This window comes from Tachysurus fulvidraco, chromosome 6 (assembly GCF_022655615.1).
Source record: "Tachysurus fulvidraco isolate hzauxx_2018 chromosome 6, HZAU_PFXX_2.0, whole genome shotgun sequence".
NCBI lineage: Eukaryota > Metazoa > Chordata > Actinopteri > Siluriformes > Bagridae > Tachysurus > Tachysurus fulvidraco.
In genome coordinates, this window is record NC_062523.1 from 17160873 (window position 1) to 17172691 (window position 11819).

The window sequence follows — 11819 nt, forward strand, 5'->3', positions numbered from 1 at the left end:
TTCTATTTAAACTATTTTGAAGTCTGAACTGAAGCACATCACAGGTTGATTTTGAAAGTGAAGATGGGAAGGAGAGTGTGCTGGATAAAGTATCGCTTTTGTGAGTACTACACCAATCATTTTCTACTAGAGTATCATTAGAGAACTGCATGGAATATGAGCACCAAAGATGTGTCAATCCTTGATTATAGCATATCTAAGCTGTCTGTATTCACTAATATTAAACTTGAAATGATGCAAAAACATTTCACACCTACCATCTAACTCACATCCATAGAACTCCATGCGAACTGTTGGATAATTATATGAATGTGAAGGGTAAAGCCGCACATAACGGCTAATAATAGGTGGAAAGAATATATTCTCCTTCACTCCATGGGCTTCCCTATTACCTTCAAATGTCTTGGGAAATGGAAAAGAAAATAGGTAAAATCAGCATTCACATATTAAGTATCTATGCAATGTATTGCATCATATATTGATGTAGTTACTTACCTTTCTCGAAGTTTTGCTGTCTCCCTTGTACCAATTCCACCTTTTGCGGTCTGTGCTGTAGAAGATTGTGTAGTTCAGAACATAATGAGAGGTGAAGAGTTGTTTGGCTCCCTGTGTGGCTATTTTACTGATCACCACTGGCCGTTGGAAGTCTACCTAGAAAGCAGGACCAACCATCTTTTCTTGTAATTATTTAGTAACACATTGCAATTTATAGGTTAATAACTTGTAAAATGCCATTATAAAATGATACCTGTATCCAGTCATCTGGCTTTATTGTACTCCATGCATTGTACTGTCCTGTATTGTGCAGTCTGGCCAAATTGGGAAGCCAGTAGCCTTCAATTTAGAATGAATTTACACTGGATAATTAATTATGGTTATTATAAAGCTATCTGAATTATGCCATATATTACAAAATGTCAAGGAATGTTATAATACCTCTAGAATTGGATGCTGTTATTTGACTGTCTTTAACAGCACCAGAAATCAGACCAAGAGAGTGATCACATTCTGTAAAATAAACACAGATAGAATGTATTTGCAATCTAGTGATGGGAGAGATTTGACAAAGATTCCCAATTATTTATTCTGATACCCCAGCCACTAAATTCATCAGTCTCCTCTGAAAGTACTGTAACAGCAAAGCAAATTCTTTGGCCAATTTTGCATCTGAGATGAATATAAGACACTATTTAGAATTTCAGCTTTCATTTGATATTCACATCCACCTGATATTTTGGTGAGCAAAATTATTAGATAAGATCATCCTAAAGTAAATAACACTTAATATTTGGTTGGATTTGGATATCTCGTGCTTGAATTAACTGCAATAAGCCGTCAATCTGCTGACATCAACTTTTTTCCTTTTGTGATGCTTCTCCAGATTTGAACAGCTACGTTAATTTGTTATTTGTTTTGGGAGGTTTCTAATTTAGTCTCCTATTCATGAGGTGAAATGCATGTTCAGTTGGGATAGGATTTGGTGATTGACTTGTGTTGAATTATGAAGTTCCAACTAATTAGACTGGATGAATTAGACTGGATGAAGATGTGAATCTGTTCCAGATGCAGACATGCAAACTCAAACCAGAAGATCAGGAAATAAATGCTGAAATTTCTGTCTATTCTCTCATAATCATCTGTGGATATCAAACCCAAATGTCTTAAATGTATAGCAAAAACTTAAGAACTGGTCTTGTTGTTCCAATACTTATAGGAGGGACTGTGTGTAATCATCACAGTCAGCACCTTCCCCTTTTCCCCTATTAGTTTTCCTTTTCAGATATGCAAGTGACCAAATATTTTAATACCATTGTCTAACACTAAAAATAGGGTCTGCATCCCTCTCTGCTGAGAAATTCCAACCTCTGATTCCAACATCCAGAGCCCTGGCTTTGATGGCCACATCTGCAGAGTTGCAAAACTCCCTGCATGACAGCATCAAAAATGCAAATAAAAGAAAGAGAGTTCATTAACTAATTTCAGGAATGTAAAACAACACAAAACATGAAAAAATGCAAACCTGGTAAAAGTGGATATACTCCCTGACGATGGTGGTCATTCATGAGGAAGGTCTGGCCATGAAAGTGAATACTGTGGAAGTCTTTTGGAGAGCCCATGTTTATAAGATGCCAATTTACCAGCTGATTAGCATACATGCGGAGTCCTTTGAGGCTGTATATAATTCCATTAATAGCTAAGAGTGAACAAAAAAGACAGCTGTTAACATCCTAGTCTAGAGTTGATTATTTCATAGCATCAGCAATAAAATCAGCAACACTAAGTAGCTCCAAAATACCATGAAATTTGATATTATTATTGAAATTTGGGTCCAGGGTTGCTCTTCTGTTTGTTTTCTTGAGAATCTCCCAGTTTTGGTCATAGTACCAACTCTTGTTCTCATCAAATGTCATAAAAAGTAACATAAATTCTTGCGTATCTTTTGGGGTTTTAGCCAGGGTGCCCTTCTTACAAACAAGAAGAGGCCCAATCAGTCCAGAATGGATGTCTTTCTCCTGTATCAACAAAATTCAGAGTTTATATTCATGCAAAAATGTTTTCACATCGTAGCTACAAGGCAGTCTCAAATTTAAACTTACAGGATTTACGCCAGAGTAATAAGTCCATATTCGGCAGTCAGATTCACCATTTGATGGCCCCACTTTGTCATTTACTGTCCAAATATAGGTAAAGGTTTTATTGGGTTGAACTTCATCATCATACTTGTACCAGTAAGGTGAGCTATCATCATAAATCATCCCCTCCATATTTTTGCTATATGACACTCCATTTGCATGCAATGAGTATGAGCGGCTGGCAAGATTCCTGAAGACTACCTAGAAGGAAATACAGACTCATTATGTTAATTTGAATGATCACTTTGTAGTACAAAACCCAACCATTTTGTTCAGTTAGCAGATTTTACATATATGGTTTCATCAACTTCAGCCTTAATGATTGGTCCCATGATGCCAAGATGCTCATCAACTTCTCCACGAGTGTCTGGGGTTGAAAAGGAGCTGTCTAAATACGACCTGAACAGCACTTTCTTGAACAGTGTGGGCCTCTCCTTCGCTGAGGCTTTATCTTCCCTACTTTGAAGAGAGAAACAGATGAACCAAGGTAGTGACTCAAATAAAAGAACCTTAAGGTACATTGTTTGTGAAATGTCTTTGCCAATATATAATAATGACCATAGTATTGTCCATAGTGCATATACAGTATATAATGACCATAGTGTTGTTGCTGTCCTTTACTAAATTACCACTTCATTAAAACTATTTTCAACATCTTGTACAACCTGCTCTGAACTGCTGTTTGTTAGTAGGATATTAGTGTTGGAGGCTTTACTTTCTGGAGATGAACGGTTGAAAATGGAACTAGAAAAGGAAGTATTCTCAAGGCTCTCTGAACTGAGCTCTTCTGATGATGTGTAGAGGTTGCTGCCTTTTAGGCTCATTGTCTCATTATGTGCATAGGTAGTGAAATAAACTATTGAAGAGGATGTTACATTCTGAGGTTATGCAATTATTTACTACATAATTAATTTTCATGTAATTCAATACAAAAAAACAAAAATGTAGTTGACTGCATTTTGTTTTTAATCTCATTACACTTTAAATTGTAGGTGGTGTAAATGTTCAGTACAGTGTTCCAGAGACACAGTACAATTTGGATAAACAAAAGCCCTTCATCAACTTGACAAGCTGCCCAGCTGATGTTACCTTTGTGACTAAGCAAATTACCTTTGTCCATAGCCTGCATAATCCCAGTAAACTTCTTCAGCAGTAATAAAGTAGACCCTGGACTTGCTGCCAGCCATTTGCAAGGAATATTTAGTTACTTCATCAAGTATTTCAGTTTCAGCTTGAGCTGGTTTGCCATATGGGTCTCTGTAATCAACATATTCATATTCTTCTTTGTTATCAGATTGGTTCTCAAAATCAGTATCCTCCTGGCCATGAGGGACATATATTTCATACTCATTGAAATCATTCCTGGGAATGCCTATGACTATGGCTTTGGGCATCATGTCTTCTTCACTGTTGGGCTTGGTAGTCCTTGGTGCAAGCTGAGAAGGAGCAAAACCCCGTGGAGAGAAGCCTCGTGGAGAGATGTCACTGCGAGCTTGTGGTTTGTACTCCTTTCTCTTTCTTGTCTTCATGCCATACCCTTTCATTGGTGTCACCCTTTTTAGATGTATTTTTTTCTTCACTTCATCTACACTATTTGGTTGCTTGCCTGTTACATATTTGTTCATATGATCTGGGAACTCCATTGGCACAAACTCATGTTTCCCTTCATAACTCCAGTTCTTTGCTTGTGTATCCAAGGGTGTGGTGAGAATGACCATAGTGTTGTTGCTGCCCTTTAGATAAATTACCACTTCATTAAGAATATTTTCAACATCTTGTACAACCTGCTCTGAACTGCTGTTTGTTAGTAGGATATTAGTGTTGGAGGCTTTACTTTCTGGAGATGAACCGTTGAAAATGGAACTAGAAAAGGAAGTATTCTCAAGGCTCTCTGAACTGAGCTCTTCTGATGATGTGTAGAGGTTGCTGCCTTTTAGGCTCGCTGTCTCATTATGTGCATAGTTAGTGAAAGGAATTATTGAAGAGGATGTAACATTCTGAGGAAAGTTTTTTTTCTCTGAATTCTGACTCCCAAAGAATGCATGAGAATCATTCAGCATGTTATTGGAAATGTCGGAGTCCATCTTGGTGCTGTAGGGTTCTTCAATGTCTGTGTGTGTGAGGTCCTCCAGGGTCATTTCTATGCCCAGTTTTGTGTTATTTATTTCTTTTTCTTCCTGAAATGGAAATTCAGCATCCACTTGGGTACCATTTAACTCTTTATCTTCCTGTACTGACAGCTCATTTTCTATTTCAGTGCCATTTAATTCTTTATCTATGGGCACTGAAAATTCATACTCCACTTCAGTGTTATTCAATTCTTCATCTTCCTGTACTGAATGCTTGTTCTCAATTTCAGTGCCATTTAATTCTTCATCGTCCTGTACTGAATGTTTGTTCTCAATTTCAGTGCTATTTAATTCTTTATCTTCATGCACTGAAAATTCATACTCCACTTGAGTGTCATTTAATTCTTCATCTTCCTGTACTGAAAGCTTTTTTTCAATTTCAGTGCCATTTAATTCTCTATCTTCGTGCAGTGAAAATTCATACTCCACTTTAGTGAAATTTAATTCTTTATCTTCCTTTACTGAAAATTTATTCTCCACTTTGGTGTCATTTAATACTCCATCTCCTTGTACTGAAAGTTCATATTCCATCTCAGTGCCATTTAGTTCTTTATCTTCGTGCACTGAAAGTTCGTACTCCACCTTGGTAACATTTAATGCTTCATCTTCCTGCACTGAAAGATCGTATTCCACTTGGGTTCTATTCAGTTCTTGAGTGGTCTTCTGTGTAATATCTAAGACCACTTTTGGGTTATTCAAATATTGAATCCTTTCATATAATGATTCTGAATTTATCTTTGTATTTGATTCTTGTCCATCCTGAAGCCCTGTGGTTTGGGTGCTATTGTCCAGAAGTTTCACAATGGTGTTGTTAGGAAGCTCTGTGGGTGAGATGCTGTACTCAACTGAATGCTTATGGATATTTGTTTCTATCTGTTCACCATGATTTAGTAGTACAAAGTCTTTCATATCAATATCTGTATTACTAATCTGAGAGTTAAGAGTAGGTACACTGTAAATAAATATGTTGTCATTTGACCTGCCATCTTCATCTACCACCTCCACAGAGCTCAGCAGTAAGTCTGGGGTCTGTGTGTCTAAGTCACTTGATGTTTGGGTTGATAGCAATTGCTTTATCTCTTCTTTTACTAATAATGTGTTTTGGTTGTTCTCTAAGATGATTTCACTATCAATATTTTGTAGAAGTGAGATGTTACTAGGATTAGTGTTGGTACCCTGAGATCCATTGATTATGGAGTTAGCTGGTGCCAATTCCAAAGTTAATCTGATTGTTGACTCTGTTGTGCTTTCATTTTGAACAGCTTTTGTTGTAAGATTGTTGTCATCAACCATGTTTTGGATCACATCAGCAGAATTCAGCTTGTCCTCATCAGTATCTAAGCTAGAAAGGTCTAACAGTTCCATATCGTTCACTCCTGTGCTTTTCAGTGACCTTAATCCAATAATTGCTGCATAGTCATCAGACGCTGAATCAATTTCAGAGCTTGTGATTTGATTTAGGTTTGATTTCTCAGTTTTTAACTCTGTCTCGTTTTTGGGTTTCCACACTTCATACTTCTCTTGTACATAATTGTTAGAATCATCAAAATCCTCAACAATGTAGTCCCTGAAGCATTCAACATCCTTAAACTTCACTCTTAATCCTTTTTGTGTCTCATGTGTGTTCAGTGATGCCATTAGCCAAACTCCTTAATAATAAGAATAGAAGGGATAATAAAAAGAGAAAGATAAAATATGTTACCAACATACCAAAAAATGTGTGTGTAAGTGACATTTGCACAAGGATTTTTACAAGAATATTATTTTAATTTGCCATAAAATTGTTTGATTAATAAAAAATATACTTTAAATAACATTTATAAATTGTAACATTAAATAACATATACATGTCACATATTTCAGGTATACTTACCAACATTAGCCATGTTCATGGAAATCGTCTCTCCTGTCATGGGAAACAGACTGAGAATGTCTTCCTCTCTATTGTTAAGTTCAAATGTGTGTCCATAAAATGTAGCTGTTTGGATGTCATCTTGTTCCCCAACGCTAGACACATGCCAAGTTGCAATCTCACCATTGCAAAACCCCAGGACCTGGCCACTTTCATACACATAACCATTAATTGCTGTGAAGGATAATTTATATGATTATTTATGTAACCATTAAATGCTTTAAAGAATTATATTAATTAAACTATAAAGGTTAATAATTAAATTGATTAAAATAATTACTGTGCAAACAAATATACTCACTGTGCATAACGTTTGAGTTATAGAACTCTGGATCATCTGGTTTTAAATTTTTTGGGTCACCACAATATGTGAGGATGTTCTCATTTAGGTACCAACTCTTGTTTTCATCAAAAACTGCAAACATAGCATGTTGCTCTTTGTCTGCCCTCACCTGAAAAATGGAGCAATTGTTTTAGAACTGACACAGTACCAGATGAATCAATAATGGATGTCACATGAGAAACAAAACTGCCTGTGTATTTAAAAAATAAATAGAACAAATACCACAATGAGTTACCTGGACATTCCTGGTATTGAGAGACTGGCTTTTGCAGATAAGAAGTGGCCCAACAAGACCTGAAGCAATGTCACGTGGAGTGTTTACTGCACTATGGTACATCCTGGTGAGACACCTTGAATCACTGTTTAATGGTTCGTCCTGCTCAATGACTCGCCACACATATGTGTAAGTCTCCCCTGGTTGCACTGCATGGCTCTGGTTACCTTTCAGATCATAAAAAAACATTAAAATAGATCATTTTTGCTATATTTCCTTTTAAAACTTTGGGCATAATTCATCAAGCTGGATACAAATAGATTTAAACCATTCATATGTGCATTTACACATGAAATTTGATATCTATAATTGTACGTAAAAACATTTGAATACTATGTATGTAAAATAAAGACTAACTAATGTGAATTTTGACTCATGGCTTCAGATCATATACTGTACTGACCATCTGATTCTTATTGCTGATGAGTGGTTTGCATCTTGTGGTATTTACATTTATCTAAATGATCTAAATGTCTTGAAGTAGTTTTGAACAGTGGGTTGTGATAGCTTCATAACAACTATGGCCAACACTTGTGCAGAGTGGTAGATCTGTGGTTAAGTTGGTGATAACTAATCAGAAGGTTGCGAGTTCAAATTCCAAGACAAGCAAGCTGCTATTGTGAGGCCGCTGAGCAAGGTCCTTAACCCTCAACTGCTCAGTTGTGTAAATGAAATAAGATGCTCTGGATAAAGGCATCCGGTAAATGTCTTGTGCAGTGGTTCTGGGTGATATCCCACTTTTTCAGCTTCAGAATGACTTGCTTTTCTTCGATAGACAGCCGTCTAGTCTTATGTTGGTTTATCCTTTTTAACAATAAACGCAGTCTCAACATGCAAAACCCAGGGTTCAAATCAAGAGTAAACATTCAGAGCATTATTATTGTTATAAACAATCAGTCTGGGAACAGGGGACACCACACTTCCACTTATGTCTTTGACAAATTCATTTATCTTTTATAGATTTTTGTGGGAGTCACTAAATACATCACTTGAGTTGTGCACACACATTTTTAAGCTCTCTGTAACATTTGCACACATATATGTTAAAAGAATATCAGAATTGGGTTTTGAGCATTGCAACATTACAAAAGGTCAGAATTTACGCCATCGACATAAAGATATGAAAAGATTATTTAACATATTTGACTTTGGAATATGACATGCGTAAATGGAAATTTTAATAACCTCCGTCAGGGTAATTGACTCCTTCTGATGCTTTATCGATGGTTAATCCATGAGGATAAATGCTGTACGGACGTGATGCTTTATTTTTGAACACAATCTGTAAACATGGAATAATATGCATAGTTATTGATTGTCAGAAGGACACCAACAGTGTCACATGGCATGATTTTGTACTTTTGTTCTGACTTTTTATCCCCTTTACCTTTATTATGTCTCTGATCTGTGCTCTGATCACAGGACCAAGAATTCCCAACTCCTTCTTCCTTTGCTTGTATTCTGCCCTTTCATTAAACGAATCATCTGTGTACTGAGCGAACACAGCTTTTTTATATTTCTTACCAATCCGCCCTGCACCCTGTTTTAAGTATGTGGATCGAAAATTCCTGAGTGAGAAGAAACAAAACACCTTTAAGCATAATTATCAGAGGAGATCGGACATTGTTTAATAATGATTGGCATGTACTTGTCCACAATATCTGGCAAATTTGGGGCATAATCCCAAATGATCTCCTCAGCTGCAATGTAGTAAATCCATTCTTGACTCTCTCGTTTTTGCTGAATTGTAAGCTTTCGCTTCGGTGCAGTAAACTCTTCACATTTATTAATGTCCAGAAAGCCATGCAGCCCAGCTGAAATAAAGTGAGGAGCCATGTTCTTAGATTTAGTTTTAAAGTAATTGATGCCTTTAAAGTATGCCTTTTGTCAAAGGAACAACTAGAGCTAGTCTTGTTGTGTCACCAGGGCTTACCTTCCAAGTGTTTGCTAATGTGAGAAGACAGAAGCCAGCGACCAGGGTAGGTGGCCACCATCTCTGCACTGGTAGCTATACCACTGATAATACCAATTGATGACACCTTGTGTCCATTCTGCTGTAGAACCTGGCCATTGAAGTGCACAGAAAAAAGCTCTGGCTCAGAACTCATACCAACTAGGTGCCAGGTTACTTTGGAATGTGCACACACATTAAGATCTGGAGAAGATCAAGAGAAATATAATAAGAGATATACAGTAATACGAGATATTCTGTCATAGATAAAAAATTAACCAGCTTACCAGGGACAGAGCCATTGGTAAAGCCATTGATTGTGTATTTCACATGGTCTTTAAGTGGTGTAACCCCTGTGCTGTACCAGGTGTTGCTCTCATCAAAGACTCCAAACAACAGTGTGAATTCTTGATGGAAATGAACCTGATTTCCAGACTCATCAAGGCTGCCTGTAGAGTAAAGGCATACATATCAGTGTAAGAGAGCTTCAGAATAAACAGCATTATCTGTAACCAATATCATATATAATAATGAGAATAATGAAAAAATAATCATACCAGTTTTACAAATTAGTACAGTACCAATCAGGCCTGTGTTGTAGTCCTTGACAATATCATTATGTGAGAAATAAGTATATGTGACACACGGGGGATCGGCGTCCTGTGGGGCCACATCTTTAGTTACCTCCCAGTAGTATGTATGCTCTTTTCCAGGATTTATGACATCATCCTGTTTCTCAAACTGGGACGTGTTGTCAAAGTACAACGATCCTAACGGATTAAATATTTGCAGCATCATATGTTAATGTTTTGCCATCTGTTTGTATAAACATCACAGGCAATATTCACCTTAATTCTGTATGGAGAAATCAAGCCTTTGTGAAGGTGAAATAATAATTTTCCCTGTTCATTTTGGAATTAGGCACCGAGTGTGGTTAATATGTATAAAAATGGCAAATACTAATCTTACTTAATCTGAAAAGGGAATCTATACTTACTGTTAACTTGTGTACTCAGATAAGCAAATAATCACTTAATAGAGGAGATTTTACCATGCTATAAAGGGATTAGATATTTATCTTCCATTAGATATTGACTGCCATTTACTGTTTCTACCAGTTCAACACACAGTAATTATCTGATTGACAGGAATATAGTCCATACCAGAACAGATATTCAAAATGTTATTGATTGTTTTTCTGGTCTTCATTTTGGACTTGGGTACAGACTGTGGTTAATATATCTGACAAAGATAAATACTCCTCTTCAGTTTGCTTAACTGGACAAGTGCCAGTGAGAGAAATGCAATTTCCTAAGCAACAAATTCATTATGTTACACTGTTTTATATACACAGACTGACTATAGCTGCATAATATTGTCATTTACTTAGTTTATACATTTAAGACACAGGTATACCGACCTTCAGACTGTTTTCCATAAGCAATGCCATGTGAATGGATACTACAGGGATGATCCGCCATGTTTCTGAACGTGACGATGATGGTGTCACCAACTTGGCCACGGAGTGTTGGTCCCAGCAGCCCTGAAGAAACAAAATTATTTCATAATTCTATAGTAGTTTCAGAGACATACTTAAATGTAGGGTCTTTTAAGATTCATACAGTATGTATTTTGACTCATATTAAAATAAGAACATCCACCTTACAAAAGAAAATTGAATACCTGACCATGGAGTTGTTTTAGCATTTTTGAAATCTGGGTCATATTCCCTGTACACTGTCTTTTTATAGGTGGGACCAACACTATATAAAAACAGAAATATTCATTTAAAAGTAATTAAACTAAATAATTTAATAGCACAATCGAAAAAAACTGAGCAAGTCCTGTTACGGTTTCTTTCTAAATAGCTATTGCTAAATTAGCTAAGTATTGCAATACAGGTCACTCAATCCTGGTATAGACTATGTTCTAAAAAACACACGCTTTTTAGCATATTCATTCATCTGATGTTAAAGTTAAAACTGAATTCTTAAAAAATGCAGCAATATACTCTGCAAGAAAAATGTAACCTACATGTAATTTACTTCTCACATACTGTAAATTTTGTAGATGATCTGAAATACATATTAACCAAAACTATTTCATCTGATAGGAGTTTCAAATGCTATTCAATAAAATAAGAAAATAAGCTCTTGATCAAAAATGTGAGAATGTTAAAATATAAATGGACAGTGATTAAATACCTTTGTGCTCCTTTTGTTGTATAATCCCAATTAATGTTAACTGCAGCAATGTAATATTGTCTATCCACTGCCGTTACACATTGACTCAGAAAAGACAGAAGGCCCAAAGCATTCAAAGCAACCGACCAAAGAGAAAACATCATATCTCAGCCTGGAGCTCCAGGTAAGGAGCGTCTGCTCAAGAGTGCAGTGCCTTCTGATCTCTCAGTAAAGATTAGCTTTATAGATTAGCTTTATCTCTATCTTCCACAGAAGCCACACAGCCCCCCCCCCACACACACACACACGTGCGTGCGTGCATGCATGAATACACCATTTTGCAATGCAACATGTTTTCTCATTCTTACAAAATGGCAACTTTTAATTATTACGT

The 11819-nt window shown here is 36.4% G+C and overlaps 1 protein-coding gene across 2 annotated transcripts in view; it reads right to left on the reverse strand.

Moving 5' to 3' along the window:
• The window catches only part of f5 (coagulation factor V), a 13183-nt gene extending 1531 nt beyond the window's left edge, over window positions 1-11652 (reverse strand). The window contains exons 1-22 of one of the 2 annotated variants that reach the window (XM_027164645.2): window positions 11447-11652; window positions 10926-11005; window positions 10663-10785; window positions 9800-10012; window positions 9530-9691; window positions 9225-9446; window positions 8940-9105; window positions 8679-8859; window positions 8477-8573; window positions 7253-7458; window positions 6976-7126; window positions 6636-6848; window positions 3744-6411; window positions 2924-3089; window positions 2598-2834; window positions 2297-2513; window positions 2021-2194; window positions 1809-1925; window positions 937-1008; window positions 749-834; window positions 496-651; window positions 258-402 (exon numbers count right to left, since the gene is read on the reverse strand). In XM_027164645.2, the coding sequence (XP_027020446.2) occupies window positions 258-402; window positions 496-651; window positions 749-834; window positions 937-1008; window positions 1809-1925; window positions 2021-2194; window positions 2297-2513; window positions 2598-2834; window positions 2924-3089; window positions 3744-6411; window positions 6636-6848; window positions 6976-7126; window positions 7253-7458; window positions 8477-8573; window positions 8679-8859; window positions 8940-9105; window positions 9225-9446; window positions 9530-9691; window positions 9800-10012; window positions 10663-10785; window positions 10926-11005; window positions 11447-11589 (5995 nt within the window). In that variant the 5' untranslated portion in view covers window positions 11590-11652. Of the gene's footprint in view, window positions 1-257; window positions 403-495; window positions 652-748; window positions 835-936; window positions 1009-1808; window positions 1926-2020; window positions 2195-2296; window positions 2514-2597; window positions 2835-2923; window positions 3093-3743; window positions 6412-6635; window positions 6849-6975; window positions 7127-7252; window positions 7459-8476; window positions 8574-8678; window positions 8860-8939; window positions 9106-9224; window positions 9447-9529; window positions 9692-9799; window positions 10013-10662; window positions 10786-10925; window positions 11006-11446 lie in introns of both variants that reach the window. The other variant, XM_047815236.1, reaches the window with a different exon arrangement.
• Window positions 11653-11819: the final 167 nt, after the last annotated feature.